General features: G+C 52.7%; 1 protein-coding gene across 1 annotated transcript in view; it reads right to left on the reverse strand.

Annotated features, from left to right (window-relative positions):
• Window positions 1–197: 197 nt before the first annotated feature.
• LOC116970441 (zinc finger SWIM domain-containing protein 8-like) overlaps window positions 198–20,100 on the reverse strand; it is a gene marked incomplete at its 5' end in the record, with an annotated part of 38,388 nt that continues 18,485 nt past the window's right edge. Inside the window, 14 exons of the mRNA XM_033017085.1 lie at window positions 198–512; window positions 2,678–3,172; window positions 4,850–5,073; window positions 5,749–6,038; window positions 7,870–8,092; window positions 9,435–9,587; window positions 10,055–10,295; window positions 11,786–11,910; window positions 13,417–13,515; window positions 13,933–14,116; window positions 14,465–14,644; window positions 16,061–16,192; window positions 17,742–18,720; window positions 19,903–20,078. Of these exons, the coding sequence (XP_032872976.1) occupies window positions 267–512; window positions 2,678–3,172; window positions 4,850–5,073; window positions 5,749–6,038; window positions 7,870–8,092; window positions 9,435–9,587; window positions 10,055–10,295; window positions 11,786–11,910; window positions 13,417–13,515; window positions 13,933–14,116; window positions 14,465–14,644; window positions 16,061–16,192; window positions 17,742–18,720; window positions 19,903–20,078 (3,747 nt within the window). The remainder of the gene's footprint in view (window positions 513–2,677; window positions 3,173–4,849; window positions 5,074–5,748; window positions 6,039–7,869; window positions 8,093–9,434; window positions 9,588–10,054; window positions 10,296–11,785; window positions 11,911–13,416; window positions 13,516–13,932; window positions 14,117–14,464; window positions 14,645–16,060; window positions 16,193–17,741; window positions 18,721–19,902; window positions 20,079–20,100) is intronic.

A 20,100-nucleotide genomic window follows, 5' to 3' on the forward strand; every position in this document is an offset into this window, starting at 1 on the left:
AGACAGAGAGAGAGAGACAGAGAGACAGAGAGACAGAGAGACAGAGAGACAGAGAGACAGAGAGACAGAGAGACAGAGAGACAGAGAGACAGAGAGACAGAGAGACAGAGAGACAGAGAGACAGAGAGACAGAGAGACAGACAGAGAGAGACAGAGAGACAGAGACAGACAGAGAGAGAGAGAGAGAGAGACAGAGAGACAGACAGAGAGACAGAGAGTATTTTATTTTTATGACAGTTAGCAGAACAATTTAGTTCCTGGGATAACTAAAGTTGTATTGTATTGTATCGTAAACCAAACTCACGGTAAACTAAGCGTTTGTTGTGGTCCATACCTGCTACGGTTGACGTCAGGGGCAGGTTGGGGTCGGCCTGGTAGGGGTGCATGGCCATGGGGGCCATTGGGGGTACAGGAACACCAGCGAAGGTGACAGGTGGGGCCGACATGGCCGGGTGTGTTGTGGTCGCCACAGTGTAGGGGTACTGGGCTCCAATGAATGCTGGATGTATCCCCTAAAGACAGAACACACAGTCAACAAGTGTCCACACCCAGCTCAAACACCATTGCTGGCTCGAAGGGCCGAATGGCCTACTCCTGAAGCAGGAGTAGGCCATTCGGCCCTTCGAGCAAGCACCACCATTCAATATGATCATCTATAACCAGTACCCCGTTCCTGCTTTCTCCCCATATCCCTTGATTCCATTAGCCCCAGGAGCTAAATCCAACTCTCTCAATAGACAATAGATAATAGGTGCAGGAGTAGGCCATTCGGCCCTTCGAGCCAGCACCGCCATTCGATGTGATCATGGCTGATCACCCACAATCAGTACCTCGTTCCTGCCTTCTCCCCATATCCCCTAACTCCGCTATATTTAAGAGCCCTATCTAGCTCTCTCTTGAAAGTATCCAGAGAACCTGCCTTCACCACCCTGTGAATTCCACACACTCACCACTCTCTGTGAAAAAAAAATTTCCTCGTCTCCGTTCCAAATGGCTTACTCCTTATTCTTAAACTGTGGCCCCTGGTTCTGGACTCCCCCAACGCTGGGAACATGTTTCCTGCCTCTAGTGTGTCCAAGCCCTTAATAATCTTATATGTCTCCTCAAAACATCTTTAATTCTGAAACTGCGATCAAACGTTGACCCAAACCCCAGGGGCGGCTATCTCTGGGATCCTCCCATTGCTGGCCAGAGTTATCGGAGGGTCAACCCTAAACTTTGACGCGGTGATGAGACACAAGGAACTGCAGGTGCCGACTTACAAATAAAAGGACAGAGTGCTGGAGGAACTCAGCGGGTCTGAAGGATCTGGAAAGGTGATGTTTCAGGTCGAGACCCTACTGTAGTCAGCCTGAAGGTCCTGACCCTAAATGTCATCGATCGACGACCTCAAGAGATACTGCCTGACCCGCTGTTAATCCCAAGGGATTGATCACTAGGATTTGCCGCCGTGAGTAGGAGTTGGCTGAGAATCAGTGATCTCCACTTGGCCCAACCCTGACCAAGCGTTAACATCTCTGGTCCACCAATGATGCCCATCTACACCCACCCGTGTATCCCCCCCTCCCGTCTATAGAAGGGTCCCAACACAAAACATCAGCTGTGCATGTTCTCCAGAGATGCTGACTGACCCATTGAGTTACTCCAGCACTCTGTGTCTTTTTCTGTATGCCAGCATCTGCAGTTCTTTGTGTCCACTTCCCTCTCCACAGATGCTGCCACTTGCTGGCCATCTGCAGAATGCACCGTTCCCATCTCAGCTTCCGCAAAGGGCGCAAAACATTTAGACTGGTGCATTTCCACGCGCATTCATTCACCATGCGACCTGGTCTCGGAGTCAAACTCCTCTTTGATGGAACGTTGCACCATTGCATTTAGACAAGCCTCCCCCGGCGAGCGGGGCTTACGTGTGGGACGTACCTGTGTGTGTGTGGTGCGTTACTGTGCGAGGCGTACCTGCGTGGGGTGTACCAGCGTGGGGCGTACCTGCGTGGGGCGTACCTGAGTGGGGCGTACCTGTGTGGGGCGTACCAGCGTGGGGCGTACCTGTGTGGGGCGTACCTGTGTGGGGCGTACCAGCGTGGGGCGTACCTGTGTGGGGCGTACCTGTGTGGGGCGTACCAGCGTGGGGCGTACCTGTGTGGGGCGTACCTGCGTGGGGTGTACCAGCGTGGGGCGTACCTGCGTGGGGCGTACCTGCGTGGGGTGTCACCATTGCATTTAGACAAGCCTCCCCCGGCGAGCGGGGCTTACGTGTGGGACGTACCTGTGTGTGTGTGGTGCGTACCTGTGCGAGGCGTACCTGTGTGGGGCGTACCTGCGTGGGGTGTACCTGCGTGGGGCGTACCTGCGTGGGGCGTACCTGCGTGGGGCGTACCTGCGTAGGGTGTACCTGCGTGGGGCGTACCTGTGTGGGGCGTACCTGTGTGGGGCGTACCTGCGTGGGGCGTACCTGTGTGGGGCGTACCTGCGTGGGGCGTACCTGCGTGGGGCGTACCTGCGTGGGGCGTACCTGCGTGGGGCGTACCTGTGTGGGGCGTACCAGCGTGGGGCGTACCTGTGTGGGGCGTACCTGTGTGGGGCGTACCTGTGTGGGGCTTACCTGTGTGGGGCGTACCTGCGTGGGACGTACCTGCGTGGGACGTACCTGTGTGGGGCGTACCTGCGTGACACGTACCTGTGGGTATGCGGCTCCAGCGACGGGGAAGATGGCGGGCCGTGGGACATGCTGGATGGGGTGGCCGAGGTAGGCGGTGTTGCAGACAGATGGGATGTGAGTCTGGATGGTGGTGTAGGGGTGTGTCATGGCGGCGCTGGAAGGGAACACCTGCGCGTGGGGGTGAGTGATGGCCGTCCCCGCGATGGTGTGCTGCTGGTACATGGTGGAGCCCACGGTGATGACCGGCACCACGGCTGTAGCAGTCACGGTGGCTGCCACGGTGACGGTGGAGGGACCGTCTGCCAGCGCTCCGTGGTCAACGGACCCCCGGACCCCCTCGTGGTGCCCGCGGCCCACCATGGCCGACAGCTCCCGCTGCTGAGAAACGCCCGCCGTCTGCTCGTACAGCCAGTACCACTGGTGGGCCACCTCAAACAGCACCTCTGGGTACACGCCACCGCCCTTGGCAGCTTCCTCCACAGCCACGCACGCCTTCTCCAGCATGCTGGTGTCCTAGAGCAGCAACAAGACACGTCAGAAGCACGCCACACACACAGATACATACACAGATCTATACACACACACACACACACACACATACAGATATATACACACACACAGGTACACACACACACACACACACACAGATACACACACACAGATATACACACACATATATACACACACACAGATATATACACACACAGATACACAAACACACACACACACAGATCTAGGGGGCGCTGCACTGGCAGCAGCCTGTCGGCAGCGTGTCCGTTTTTTCCCCAACTTTTTTAATTTTTTAGTATGTTTAAAAGTCTGTTTTTAATGTTTCTTTGTGTGTTATGTGTGGGGGGTGGTGTGGTGGGGTAAGGGGGAAACCGTTTCGGCCGCCTCTTCCATGGAGAGGCGACTTTTTCAGGTCGCCTCCCCCATGGCCTAACAGCATGGATCGGCGCCGACTTTCCCGGAGACGCGCCCGGAGCTTCAGCGGCGGGCGCAGCGTGGACTCTCGGCGCGGAGCGGGTGAGACCTCGCTGGAGGGGAGCGCTCCGTTACGCTGGCCCGCGGCAGCCGGCAGCCTGAAGCAGCGGTCTGCAGAACTCCAGCTGGTGCGGCGTCTACAGCCCGGGATCCCTCGTGGAGGACCCGGGGGGAAGAAGAAGCTTCCACCGCCGGCCCGCGGCCGTCTTCTACCGCGGGTGCGGCATGGACTTAACATCACCCCAGGAGGGGAGCTTCGACCGCCGGCCCTGCAGACTGCGGTGCTTCCGGCTGCGGCACGGCAGGTACTTTAAAACTTTGACCGCCGGCCTGCGGCCTTCACCAGCCTGAAGCCGCGGTCTCTGGTTGGGAAGAGCCGATCCTGGACTCACCTTGACTTTGACTTTGTCCCTTACCATCTGGACGCCCGCAGCAACGGCTGTGGAGGGTGGAGGTCCCGACCACGGGGGAAAATGGAGGAGGACTGGCCAAGCTCTGTGCCTTCCACCACAGTGATGAATGCTGTGGTGGATGTTTGTGTAAAATTTTTATTGTGGTTGTGTTCTTTATTATTGTACCGCTGCTGGCAACCCAAATACCACCGACCTGGGTTGTGTGGCAATTAAATTATATCTATCTATCTATCTATCTATCTATCTATCTATCTATCTATCTATCTATATACACACACACATACAGATATATACACACATGCAGATATACACACAGATATATACACACACACAGAGATATATATACACACAGATACACACACACAGATATATATATACACACACACATACAGATATATACACACACACGCAGATACACACAGATATATACACACACACACACACAGCTATATACACACACACACAGATATATATACACACACACATACACAAACACACACACACAGATATATACACACACACATACAGATATATACACACACACACGCAGATACACACAGATATATACACACACACACATATATATACACACACAGATATACATACACACACAGATATATACACACACAGATATATACACACACACACACAGATATATACACACACAGATATACACACACAGATATATACACACACACAGACATACGCACACAGATATATACACACACGCACGCACACACAGATAGACGTACACACACACGTACATCGGATAGCAGTGAACACCCACACCCACCTGCTCCTTGCACTGGACCAGTGCCCTCTGGATTTCGTTGGGGTTGAGTGCGTGTGCGTGCGGTAGACAGCTCAGGGCCAGCTCTGCCGCTGCCCGCACCATGTTGGGGTCTCGGGCACGAGATGCACGATCTGCGAGCGAGGCCACCTCAGGGGGAGTCAGGTGACCGTCCCAACACTCCACCAAGATGTTCAACGCCGCACTCCCGATCTCCATGGCTTGTCCTGTGGGATCAACAGGGGGAGGATTGGCAGCCGGGACAAGTACACCGAGTCCACAAACAGAGAGACTGGATCTGACCGCAGGTCGCCCACACGCCCAATCCTACAACATAGTCCTAACCCCCATCTTCCTGTCTCAATGTTTCTTAAACCTTGTGATAGATGAGGTCAGCATCTAGTGGTAGAGTTGCTGCCCACAGGGCCGAATGGCGGTGCTGGCTCGAAGGGCCGAATGGCCTACTGTTGCACCTATTATCTATTGTTCTGATGTTCTAACATATGTCAGCTTTCACAATCTCATGTACCTTGATCAGGTCACCCCGCAACCTGGGTGGCACGGTGGTGCAGCGGGTAGAGCTGCTGCTTCACAGCGCCAGAGACCCGGGTTCCATCCCAACTACGGGTGCTGTCTTTACGGAGTTTGTACGTTCTCCCCATGACCCTGAGATCTCCGGTTTCCTCCCACACTCCAAAGACGTGCAGGTTTGTAGGTTAATTGGTTTGGTGTAATTGTCAAATTATCCCTAGTGTGTGTAGGATAGTGTTAGTGTGCGGTGATCGCTGGTCGGCACGGACTCGGTGGGCCGAAGGGCCTGTTTGCGCGCTGTATCTCTAAACTAAACTAAACTAAACCAATGCAGAGACAGACGGACGTCGGTACGGCAGCTCGAGTCAAACCTGTTATCCAGGAGACGTGGGAAGAATACGTTCTGGACAGCCAGTTGGGAGAGACAAAGTTGTGAAGGCCCAGGGCGTAGAGTCCGATCTCAAACGCACAGAGGTGGAGGTTACGGTGAGGACCCTGGTGCCCACCGCTGGCAGATGGGTGGGTGAAGATGGAGGTGCTGCTGTTGCCGCCCGCTTTGATCAGCACTGTCTTGGCCAACTCAAAGTAGAAGTGGGCTGCTGCCTCCGAGGGCTGGTTGGGCACGTGTGGAGCGTGGCATTCTGGTCGCCTGCCCTTGTACCTGGGATACAAGCACACATACAGTGGTAGTGTACACCTCACACACACACACACACACACACACACACACACAGTGGTAGTGTAGACCACACACACACACACACAGTGGTAGTGTAGACCACACACACACACACACACACACACACACACAGTGGTAGTGTAGACCACACACACACAGTGGTAGTGTACACCACACACACACACACACATACAGTGGTAGCGCACACCACACACACACACACACACACACACAGTGGTAGTGTAGACCACACACACACACACACACAGTGGTAGTGTAGACCACACACACACACATACAGTGGTAGTGTACACCTCACACACACACACACACACACACACACAGTGGTAGTGTAGACCACACACACACACACACACACACACACAGTGGTAGTGTAGACCACACACACACACACACAGTGGTAGTGTACACCACACACACACACACACATACAGTGGTAGCGCACACCACACACACACAGTGGTAGTGTACACCACACACACACACAGTGGTAGTGTACACCACACACACACACACACACACACACACAGTGGTAGTGTACACCACACACACACACAGTGGTAGTGTAGACCACACACACACACACACACACACAGTGGTAGTGTAGACCACACACACACACAGTGGTAGTGTAGACCACACACACACACACACACACAGTGGTAGTGTACACCACACACACACACAGTGGTAGTGTACACCACACACACACACACACACACAGTGGTAGTGTAGACCACACACACACACAGTGGTAGTGTACACCACACACACACACACAGTGGTAGTGTACACCACACACACACACACAGTGGTAGTGTACACCACACACACACACACAGTGGTAGTGTACACCACACACACACACACACACACACAGTGGTAGTGTACACACACACACACACACATACAGTGGTAGTGTACACCACACACACACACACACAGTGGTAGTGTACACCACACACACACACACAGTGGTAGTGTAGACCACACACACACACACACACACACATACAGTGGTAGTATACACCACACACACACACACACAGTGGTAGTGTACACCACACACACACACACACAGTGGTAGTGTACACACACACACACACCACACACACACGCACACACACCCCTGTCTCACCCCAATCACCCCGCTCCCACCCACACAAAGTACATAAGCTTGAATGCCCGCACCACCAGGTTGAGGAACGGCCGCTTCCCCTCTGTTATCAGGCTATTAAACACGAACACCTCAAATAAGCTCTGAACCACATAGACTATTATTATTATTGCATTATTATTGTTTCTATTCCAAGTGTACGTGTGTGCATGTGCGTACACGTGTGTCTGTGTGTGTGTGTACATGTGTGTGTGTGTGTGTGCACATGTGGGTGTACATGTGTGTGTGTGTGTGCACATGTGGGTGCACATGTGTGTGTACTTGTGTGTACGTGTGTGTGTGTGTTTGTGCGTACATGTGTGTACGTGTGTGTGTGCGCGTGTGTGTGTACGTGTGTGTGTGCGCGTGTGTGTGTGTACGTGTGTGTGCGTGTATACGCGTGTGTGTACACATATATATCTGTGTGTATATATATATAATCTCTATTCACAGAGCAATATTTCTAACTTTATTCCCTTATCATGTGTCTGTGAACAGCTCGATTGTGATCATGTATTGTCTTTCCGCTGACTGGTTAGCCTGCATCAGAAACAAATGAACGACACTGAACCTGACCCGGCGCGGTGCGTCTGCGGTGGGGAATGGCGTGGATGTGTGCCGCGAGGTTACCGCTACCTGCCAACGTCTGTGCTCTTGGTGCGGGCACCACCGCTGGCCCGACGGCTGCCGCTGGATGAGGAGGAGCCCAGGGAGTCGCTGGAGGAGCTGCTGATGCTGTCGCTGTCCTGGCCGCGGCCCCACGAGGCAGCCGTCCATCCTCCGCGCATGGGCCGGCGGCTGAGGGTGGGGGAACTGTCCGACGTGGTCTCTGGGGCACTGCTGTCAATGCTGGCCATCCCTGTACACACACACACACACACACACACAGTGGAGAGAGAGAGAGAGAGAGAGAGAGAGAGAGACCGTCACGTCTGCCCCAGTAACGGCAAACCCTCTGGGGATATGGGGAGAAACATAGACAATAGGTGCAGGAGTAGGCCATTCGGCCCTTCGAGCCTGCACCGCCATTCAATATGATCATGGCTGATCATCCAACTCAGTATCCTGTACCTGCCTTCTCTCCACACCCCCTGATCCCTTTAGCCACAAGGGCCACATCTAACACCCTCTTAAATATAGCCAATGAACTGGCCTCAACTACCTTCTGTGGCAGAGAATTCCACAGATTCACCACTCTCTGTGTGAAAATGTTTTTCCTCATCTCGGTCCTAAAAGACTTCCCCCCTTATCCTTAAACTGTGGCCCCTTGTCCTGGACTTCCCCAACATCGGGAACAATCTTCCTGCATCTAGCCTGTCCAACCCCTTAAGAATTTTGTAAGTTTCTATAAGATCCCCCCTCAATCTTCTAAATTCTAGCGAGTACAAACCGAGTCAGGAAATCACGGGGTACTGATTGTGGATGATCAGCCATAATCACATTGAATGGCGATGCTGGCTCGAAGGGCCGGATGGCCTGCTCCTGCACCTATTGTCTATTGTCACACACACAGTGTACAGTTCTGGGCACCATGTTATAGGAAATATGTTGCCAAGGTTGAAAGGGTTCAGAGAAGATTTACGTGGATGTTGCCAGGACTAGAGGGTGTGAGCTATAGGGAGAGGTTGAGTAGGCTGGGTCTCTATTCATTGGAGCGCAGGAGGATGAGGGGTGATCTTATAGAGGTGTATAAAATCATGAGAGGAATAGAACGGGTAGATGCACAGAGTCTTTTACCCAGAGTAGGGGAATCGAGGACCAGAGGACTTAGGTTCAAGGTGAAGGGGAAAGATTTAATAGGAATCCGAGGGGTAACTTTTTCACACAAAGGGCGGTGGGTGTATGGAACGAGCTGCTGGAGGAGGTAGTTGAGGGACTATCCCAACGTTTAAGAAACAGTTGGACAGTACATGGATAGGACAGGTTTGGAGGGATATGGACCAAGCGCAGGCAGGTGGGACTAGTGTAGATGGGACATTGTTGGCCGGTGTGGGCGGGTTTCCACTCTGTTTCACGCTGTGACTCTACGAGGAGAGATTGTCGCACCTGCCCTAGAACCCACAGACCCCCTCTGACCACACAGAGGGGGAGAGGGCGAGGTGGGGAGAGGGCGAGAGGGCGAGAGGGGGAGAGGGGGAGAGGGCGAGAGGGGGAGAGGGGGAGAGGGCGAGAGAGGACAAGATCACACCTCTCGCACGTACCTGTGTGTTTCTTCTTCTGCCTGACAGGTGATCCCCAACACCGGCCATTGTAGCCACCTCTGCTGCCGAGCGTCAGTCGGCTCGGGATCTTGCCCTCCTGCCGGAAGGTTCCGGACTCGCTCGGGGGCTCGCTGGGGGCCCGCTGAGCATTCTCTGCAGGCGAAGTCACCAGGGCATGAATGAGCAAATGACACTCAGGGAGGAACATTACGCGGAGCGGAGGAGAACTAGTTAAACAACTAGGACAAAGCAGGGAGAAAAAACCCAGAAAAAAACCGTGTAGATGCACGCAGCAATAAGCTTTTCACTGTACCTCAGTACAGGTGACAATAAACTAACCTAGAAGGGACATGCACCATATAGTAACAACAGTCAAAGAGCCACTGAGAATCTGAACCAAATCAATATGAAACACTTGTCCAAATTGATAATATTTCAATTATTTTTTGCGGTAAATCTTAGAAACAAAATCAAATGACGCAAAAAAATAAATAAAACATAAATGCAAACATGAATTTCTTAATAAAAATGATTTTTTACTGTGTCTCGGTACACGGGTCAATAATACACAACTGAATGAATGTTCGTGGAGTAATGAATGGAAGGGTTGGAGTACATACCTTGAGCAGAACCTTCTGGAAAGTTCTCAGAGGCGGTGGTGTTGTGAGCCGGGGTGGCCACACCGGCCGTCTGTGCGGTGGATGCGGCGCTGGTCACCTGCTGGACGTTGGCCGCGGTCTGGGAGCCGTGCTTGGACGGGGACTTCTGGCTGGCGGGCAGGGGCTTGCTGGACGAGTAGAAGGAGCTGAGGGTCTGTGGTTTGTGGGTCTGGCTCTCCCGGTCCAACAGCTTGTCCAGGATCTACAGGCAGAGAAAATGTACTCACTGGTGAACAGCCGGCACTGCCACAAGGCTTCACTGGGCTGCGGGAGGGAGTGAGAGTCATATAGGGCCATATAGAGTCGCATAGTGGTATGTGGAGCTGTGTGGATGCGCATAGAGTGGTATAGCGTCATATAGCATCGCTTAGCACCGTATACGGGCGTGTAGATGCGCATAGTCGTATAGGGCCGCACAGCCATAAGGTGGCTAACCAGCCATATAGAGCCACATAGAGCCAGTCAAGTCATATTGTCCAATAGAGAGTATTATGGTCCTATAGAACCATACAGCATGGGAACAGGCCCCATGTCCACGCTGACCAACATGTCCCATCTACACTAGGTCCCACCTGCCTGCATTTACCTCACTTCCCTCCCAACCATCCCTATCCATCCACCTGTCCAAATGTTTTTTGATAGACAATAGACAATAGGTGCAGGAGTAGGCCATTCGGCCCTTCGAGCCAGCACCGCCATTCAATGTGATCATGGCTGATCATCCCCAATCAGTACCCCGTTCCTGCCTTCTCCCCATATCCCCTGACTCCGCTATTTTTAACAGCCTTATCAAGCTCTCTCTTGAAAGCATCCAGAGAACCAGCCTCCACCGCCCTCTGAGGCAGGGAATTCCACAGATAGGGTTCGGTAAAGTGGTTCAGAGAGCTTGCCAAAGCGGCTGCAATTACTGATGTGAATTCACCAACACATGAAGAGAGAGTTTTTGCGCGCATGGTTTCGTGCAGGTGGATGGCGTGGTCTTTAGCGAAACACCGCACAAGAGCTTGCAAGTTTCCAGGTGATCTGAGGAAAGGGTCAATGCTTCCAGATCACCCAAGAAAGCCTTGTTTGGACTTTAACTGTACCTTCTATGATGCAAGCAGAGACTATCTTCCCGGCTGTTATCAGGCAACTGAACCATCCTATCAACAACTAAGAGTGGTCCTGACCTCCCATCTACCTCATTGGAGACCCTCGGACTATCTTTAACCAGACTTTGTCTTGCACTATATGTTCTTTCCTTCATCCTGTATCTGTACACTGTAAATGTCTCGACTGTAATCATGTATAGTCTTTCCACTGACTGGTTAGCACGCAACACAAAAGCTTTTCACTGTACCTCGGTACACGTGACAATAATAAACAAAACTATAAAATGAAAGTACATGTATAAATGTCTTTTAAATGTTGTTACAGCATAGCATTCAACACATGAACTGGTGGCCAAAGGGTGGTGAATCTGTGGGAGTCTTTGCCACAGACGGCTGTGGAGGCTACGTCAGTGGATATATTTAAGGCAGAGATAGATAGATTCCTGATTAGTGCGGGTGTCAGGGGTTATGGGGAGAAGGCAGGAGAATGGGGTTAGGAGGGAGGGATAGGTCAGCCGTGATTGAATGGCGGAGTAGACCTGATGGGCCGAATGGCCTAATTCTGCTCCTATCACGTGATGATAGGACCACGAGTACTTACTTTTTTGAGCTTGGCTTGGTCATCTTTGTAGGTGATCATGAGGGCAAGAGCCAGGTCTCCTTTCTCTCTCCGGGTCCCTTCACATAACAAGGGGTGCTCTGCCTCACTCACTGTGGTCTTCATGCCTGAGGTACACCAATGGAAATGGAGCAAGTCTCATTACAAACAAACTTTGCTTTACAGAGCTACCACAAGCAGCGTGCTGGGGATTTAATGTAGAGATACAGCATGGATGCCCGCACATTGGCCCACTTGAGTCCATCCATCCATCCATCGCCTGTTCACACCAAAGATTATAGATCAGAGCAAGATAGACCACTCCTCCAAAATCCAATGGACTGACCTGTAGTACGTAACGGAACGTCAGGGCCGCCATTTGTTTATGCCAAAGCTTTGGTAGCGGGGAAGGCCTCCACAGTTATACAATCTGCTCTTACATCAGGTCGCAGGGAAAGCAAAGATACTAGAGGCTCCTCTAATATCTTTGGGGAAAGAGGACGTTTCCTCCACTCCTGAGTTGATCCAGGACTGATTCTCTGTCGGTCCCCCCCGATGCCAGATGAAGGCGTCTTCCCGCGGTCGGCTCTCCCGAGGCAGCGGGCAATGCTCCTCTTTGTATCTTTGGTGTCATCAGTGTTGTAGGGAACAGTGTTTTATATAGCATCGATCACTTCACATATCTAGTTAATATTATTGTACATTTTAATAATTTTATTGTAAATTGCAGCTCAATAAAATGGCGTCATGTCATACTACGCTTTTTTCGCAGAGTGGCGCATCTTGCTCTGCTCTGGTTCACACTAGTTCTATGGTATCCCACATTCTCATCCACTCCCAACACAGTAGGGACAATCTACAGAAGCCAATTAACCCACAAACCCGCACGTCTTTAGGATGCAAGGGGAGTCAAGAGTTTAGTTTAGAGATACAGCGCGGAAACACGCACATCGGCCCACCGAGTCCGCGCCGACCAGCGATCCCCGCACATTAACACTATCCTACACATACTAGGGACAATTAACACTTATACCAAGCCAATTAATCTACAAACCTGTACGTCTTTAGAGTGTGGGAGGAAACCGAAGATCTCGGAGTAAACCTACGCAGGTCATGGGCAGAACTTCCAAACTCCGTACAGACAGCACCCGTAGTCGGGATCGAACCACAGGATATGGGTAAAGTGTAATGGCAACCTTACACAAAGGGCGGTGGGTGTATGGAACGAGCTGCCGGAGGAGGTAGTTGAGGATGGGACTGTCACAATATTTACCAAACATTTAGACAAGTATCATAATTTGGTAGTTGGGAGGCGAGGACAACTTTCTAGTTGGTGAGAGGATGATTCCGTTGCCCGACAACAGCTGGGAAGAACCTATCCCTGAATCTAGAGGTGTGCGTTTACATTTAGAGGCACTATCTATCATAATGTTAGAAGATTCATTTAGACAGGTACATGGATAGGACAGGTGTAGGGGGATATGGGCCAAAGACAGGCAGGTGGGACTAGTGTAGATGGGGGCATGTTGGTCGGTGTGGGCAAGTTGGGCTGAAGGGCCTGTTTCTGTGCTGTACGTGTCTGTGACTCCACAAAGTTGATCGCCAACGTTTACTGGGGATGGAGTTCCACTCACCCAGAGCTGCCACAGCCGCCTCGAAGCCAAGCTCCTCATCGCCAGGCATCTCGTTGTTACGATTCCGGCTCGGGGGTCTCGACCCCGTCGGCGAGACCACTATGAAAGGAGCAGAGGTCAATCAGGCACGAGGTCAATCACACACATAGGGTCACCCACACACATGCACGAGGTCTCCCCCCCACACGCACGGGGTCACCCACCCACACTCACGGGGTCACCCACCCACACGCACGGGGTCACCCACCCACACGCACGGGGTCACCCTCCCACACGCACGGGGTCACCCACCCACACGCACGGGGTCACCCACCCACACGCACGGGGTCACCCACCCACACGCACGGGGTCACCCCCACACGCACGGGGTCACCCCCACACGCACTGGGTCACCCCCACACGCACGGGGTCACCCCCACACGCACGGGGTCACCCACTAGAGGTCACCCACTAGAGGTCACCCACACAGGCACCTGCGTACTCTGGCCAATATACTGACGAGGTGGGACCGATTACCTGGCGTACACAGGACATCAAAGATGAAGCTGGCCAGCATGAGGGGCAGCACCGGCCTGTAGTCGCACAAGTTCCCCTCTCGCAGCTGCTCCGCCCTTTCACGGATGGTGTTCATCTCAATGATCCCCAGAGGAATCTTCTTCAACAACGCCACGATTTCCGATTCCTGGTACGCAAGTTTAACCTGGATGCCGGGGGGACAATGTAATGAGGACATTTACGATCAGATCACACCGTGGCTTTCTCCTCTTCTGCCACAGGCGGCTGTGGAGGACAAGTCCGTGGATATTTTTAAGGTGGGGATTCTTAGGTAGACAAAATGCTGGAGTAACTCAGCGGATGAGGCAGCATCTATGAAGCGATGGAATGGGCGACATTTCGGGTCGGGACCCTTCTTCAGACTGATGTCGGGGGGCGGGAGGGGAGAGAAAGCTGGAAGAGAGGACGGGACTGGCCAATCCCTGGCAGCTAATGGGTGGATATAGGCTGAGCAAAGGTCCATGACGGTGCTAGATGTCTGAGCCTTGCTTACCTCCAGGGCTTTTGTTGATGCTGGTGGTCTCTGCAGCTCCAGGGAGAACATGCCAATGCAGTAGGCCAGGTTATGTAGCTCCAGTCTCTCACTCAGGACCACCAACAGGAAGGCTGCTTTGGCCAGGGTATTGGTTGCAATCAGAGTCTGTTTGTGAGTCGAAACTTTGTTCTTCTTGCCCTGGAAGAGAAACACAACATTGGTTCCAATTCAGCATTTTTCAATCAAATTCTACACCACGCCTAGTCTAGATCAGGGATGTCAAACTCGCGGCCCGCGGGCCGGATGTGGCCCACAAAGGGGTCTGATCCAGCCCGCGGGAATGATTTCCCCGATGCCAGAGCAGGCTGCGTGCGCAGCGCATGAGGTCCCATTTTGCCCGAGACCCAAAATGAGTTTGACACCCCTGGTGTAGATAAAGCCTGGCTTTTCGCACCTTCCATCCACCATACATTTTTCACTAGAGGTGCTGCCTGACCTGCTGAGTAAAGGGCCTGTCCCACGAACATGCGACCTGCATGCGACAAGCGCGACCAAACTGGAAACGGGGGCCGCGCGGAGGTAGAGTGAGTGATGTGAAGTTCGAGCGAAGTCCACGGGAAGTTCGCGCATGACGTACGGCGTCAAGACGTGCGTATGGTGTCGAGACGCTGCGCACGCCCGTTGAGGCGGTGCGTACGGCGTCGAGGCGGCTGCGGGCCGGCAGGCCGTTGCCGCGTGGAATTTTTAAACACGGTCAGTTTTTCGGAGCCCCGTGCGATGTCGGGACCAGCTCCGCACAACTCCATACGGCTCCGGCGATCGAAGTGGGACCGGCCCCGCGAGGCCGTACGGCTCAAGCCACCACGCGCTTGCCGCATGGAGTCACAAGCTCGTGGGACCGGCCCTTTACTTCTGCACTTTGTGTCTACCTTTGCTACAGATAAAGCCCTTTGACATACAGCCGGCTGGAGACATATTGAGCCATATAGCGTGGAAACAGGCCCCATGGCCTACGCAGACCAACATGTCCCATGTATTGGAGAGGGTGCTGAAGAGATTCATCTGTATGACGTCAGGATTGGAGATTATTGGAGAGTACAATGTCAAATGTCTTGCTGAGATCCATATAGACAACATCTACAGATCTGCCCACACCCCTTCTCATTACACCTTCAAAAAAACTCAATAAGCCACTCCCTCAATGCAGATCCAATGCATTCTAGCTATGCGTTGTTGTTCAAAACTCATAATGCACGTAAAATATTCTGTAAGTTGGTGATGAAACAGAATAATAGAAAAACACATCATTTTTAGTTTAGTTTAGAGATACAGCGCGGAAACAGGCCCATCGGCCCACCGAGTCCGCGCCGACCAGCGATCCCCGCACACTGGCACTACCCTACACACACTAGGGATAATTTACAATTACACCAAGCCAATTAACCTACAAACCTGTACGTCTTAGGTGTGTGGGGAGAAAAACTGAAGATCTCGGAGAAAACCCACACAGTTCATGGGGAGAACGTACAAACTCCATCTCTCCCCCTCTCCATCTATCTATCCATCTATCTATCTATCCAAGAGAATCATTTGACCGTTGCGGTATTTTCTCACCTTAGTTTGTGGCTGCTCCACCTTCAGGTCGGGAGGATTGGCCAAGAGATCCCTGGCCAGGTCGATGGCCAGTCGGCAAGCCTCATTGTTGTAGCCGTGGGCGTATAGAGCCTCTGCACAGGCAAACAGGACCTGAGGTAGAAAGGGTCACGTTACACCGGCAACTGGTCTGGAATTTACACAACGCAGGTTGACATCATGGCACCACAAGCAAAGACCTTCTCCCTCCTATCCTCCACCAGAGTTTGGGAGATACAGCGTGGAATCAGGCCCTTCGGCCCACCTAGTCCATGCCGACCAGCAGATATGCAAAGAAGTTTTTTTTCCCCACACAGAGGGTGGCGAGTTCCTGAAACACTGTGTTGGGGGTGTTTCATAAGGCACATACAAATAATAATAATAATGGATGGGATTTATATAGCGCCTTTCTAATACTCAAGGCGCTTTACATCCCATTATTCATTCACTCCTCAGTCACACTCGGTGGTGGTAAGCTACTTCTGTAGCCACAGCTGCCCTGGGGTAGACTGACGGAAGCGTGGCTGCCAATCTGCGCCTACGGCCCCTCCGACCACCACCAATCACTCACACACATTCACACACAGGCAAAGGTGGGTGAAGTGTCTTGCCCAAGGACACAACGACAGTATGCACTCCAAGCGGGATTCGAACCGGCTACCTTCCGGTCGCCAGCCGAACACTTAGCCCATTGTGCCATCTGTCGTTGACAAGAAACATAGAAAATAGGTGCAGGAGTAGGCCATTCAGCCCTTCGAGCCAGCACCGTCATTCAATGTGATCATGATTGATCATCCAAAATCAGTACCCCGTTCCTGCTTTCTCCCCATATCCCTTGAATCCTTTAGCCTTAAGAGCTAAATCTAACTCTCTCTTGAAAACATCCAGTGAATTGGCCTCCACTGTTTTCTGTGGCAGAAAATTCCACAGATTCACAACTCTCTGGGTGAAAACGTTTCTCCTCATCTCAGTCCTAAATGATCTACCCCTTATTCTTAAACTGTGACCCCTGGTTCTGGACTCCCCCAACATCGGGAACATTTGTAAGAATGTTTAAGGGATTTGTGGATAGGCACATGGAGATGCAGGGAATGGAGGGGTATGGATCACTTGCCCTGGGCATCATGTGCAGCACAGATATTGTGGGCCGAAGGGCCTCATCCTGTGCTGTAAATTCTACGCAAAATGTTCAATCTTTTATGTCATCTGTTGAATTGTTTAATTTAACACTTTAGACATTTTTATTGTTGCTGCGTTAGAATTTGAACTTGCAATGTCTATGTTCTTAATCCCATTCTTTCTCTCCAGAGATGCTGCCTGTCCCGCTGAGTTACTCCAGCACTTTATGTCTATCTTCGATTTAAACCAGCATCTGCAGTTCCTTCTTAAACACGGTCAGTCACAGTTGAGTTTATTGTCACGAGTACCGAGGTACAGTGAAAAGCTTTCGGCCGAACGCACTATGGGAACTACAGTCGCCCCCCCCCCCAACAACAGGTCCCCCAACATTATGGGGGACCCCTAACCCTAACCAGTCAGCAGAAAGACAATACATGATTACAATCGAGCCATTTACCATGTACAGATACATAAGGGAATAACGTTTAGTGCAAGCAATTCATCAGACGCAAGCAACACTTATTGACGAGTAAAGGGGAAATACCTCCATTCGATTCTCCTGATCGAGGGGCTTCATTCCAGCGAAGATGTCTTGTTCCTCTTCATTGCACTCCTCTGGTTTTTCATCCCCTTGGGCAACTTCCTGGGGATTGAGGTAATAGACCTGGTAGTCATCGTCCCCAGCGACGGGCCCGTCTGAAGACTCTGTGTGTAGCCGCTTGGACAAGAGTTCGGGCGGAGGGAGGGCCGCCTGCTCCCCATTGCTGGCTCCATCCGCCTGCTTGCTACTTGGCCTGTTGGAGGGCCCGCTGCTGGTGTCCTGCTCGTAGCTCTCGGGGAAGAAGCCCTCGGTCTCGTCGGGGTACAGGTCCTTGTAGCTGTTGGCCGGGTCGTCGAACTCGAAGGTGTTGCAGGCCTCGGCGCCCAGGGCCAGATTGCCATCGTCCAGGCCCAGCTCGGCCAGGTCTGGCTCCAGCGAGCTGTCCTCACTGCTGGTCCGCCTCTTGCCCGAGTGTTTGCCGGTGGTGAACTTGGCCTGGGGCAGTTTGCACTTGTTGGCGCTCAGCTTGTAGACGGGCTTGTCGGCATCCGCCACCGGTCTGCCCGGGCCCCCGCCACCACGCGAGGGATCCGAGCCGCCCTTCCTCTTGGCCCCGCTGTCCTTTGGCCTCACGGCCATCTCGTGTGGGCTCCGGTTCTTGTCCCCCAGCCCCCCCTTGCCTCCCGCCACCTCCTGACCCTTGGGCAGCCGGGATTCACCGCCCCCCTCCTGAGCCTCACCGCCCCGCTTGCTGCCCTTGTGCTGCATGGCCTTGGTCCAGCAGAATGAGGTCTTCTTCTCCGCGCCGTTGTAGGTGATGCCCGGGATGGGAAACGCATCCTCCCAGCTGAAGTAGCAAGCCTCCACCGCCGGCTTGAAGCCCTGGAACAGCTTGTCCAGTGACTTACGATGCTGGCCCCTCTTCACAATCTCTATCACCTTCAGGTGCCACTGCCTCAGGTGAGCACACAGCTCTTTCCTCCTGTAAAGACAGAAGCCAGTCAGCGACACTTAGTTCAGAGATACAGCACGGAAACAGGCCCTTCAGTCCGTGCCGACCAGCGATCCCCGCACCCTAACACCATCCTACACCCACTAGCAACAATTGACAATTATACCATGCCAACTAACCTACAAACCTGCACGTGTGGGATGAAACCTGGGCTCCTGGAGAAAACCCACACGGTCACGGGGAGAACGTGCAAACTCCACACAGACAGCACCCGTAGTCAGGATGGAACCCGGGTCTCTGGCGCTGTAAGGCAGCAACTCTACCACTGTGCCACCCACACAAAAGCAAGCCTCATTGGATGGGACAACTCTCCCTGGAATTAGCCTGGTGAATGAACTAAATCCAATTGTACTCAGGGACTAAACCTGTGCACGATGTATATCCTCTCCATCACCCTGCACAACTGGGACAACATCTGCTGCATTCTGCAACCCTGACTCCTCTTCTATCAAGGCTAACCTGCCTGCTTAACTACTGAGAAGATGCTTGACAACTATCTGTGGTTCCTGCACCACTAGAACACCCAGATCCCTCTGATCTCCAATCACCTACACACTTATAAGCTGCAAGAAATACTGCAAAAAGTATTCTCTAACTCCCGATCTGCCTGTGACCAAACTTGCATGGGACCATCTACCTGCGCTCGGAGGCCCCACTGCTCTACAACAGTCCCCAGAGCCGTTCACCGTGAAGGTCCCAGCCTGGTCTGCCTTCCATTGTGCTACACCTGACACTTCTCTGTGTAAAATTCCATCGACCGTTCCTCAGCCCCACCCTGGCCAACTGACCGTGATCCTGCTGCAACTATTGACAACAATCTTCACTCTCTACAACCCCACCTACTTTGGTCTCACCTGCAAACTTGCTAACCCTGGCCCTGTGCGTTCTCATCCTAGTCACGAGACGTGGATGACAAACAGCACTGAACCCTGAAGGGCCTGTCCCACTTGGCGACTGCCAGCAGTGTCGCCAAAAGATTTTGATCATTTCAAAATCCAGCGGCAACAAAAAAATGTTGCGACATTTGACATCACACCGGGAATTTTTCGGTGACCTGATTCCTGTCAATGATGGCCAAGTGGGACAGGCCCTGAAGGCACAACACAAGTCCCGGGGCCTCAGCCGTTGACTGTGATACGTGAAGGGTTTTACCTTTGGGGGCTCATGGTGGGATCCAGCACGGCCAGCCTCCACAACACGACCATCTCGTCACACATGCTGGCACATGCGTGCGCTGCCACCTCTGTCTGCCCGTTACTGCGGCCTGTATGCCCGCTGGCACTGCTGTGCGACGCTGATGTCCGAACACTGTACCACCAGCCGATGATCTGCGGGGAGGAAAACCCCACG

Source organism: Amblyraja radiata, unplaced genomic scaffold (assembly GCF_010909765.2).
Source record: "Amblyraja radiata isolate CabotCenter1 unplaced genomic scaffold, sAmbRad1.1.pri scaffold_884_ctg1, whole genome shotgun sequence".
NCBI lineage: Eukaryota > Metazoa > Chordata > Chondrichthyes > Rajiformes > Rajidae > Amblyraja > Amblyraja radiata.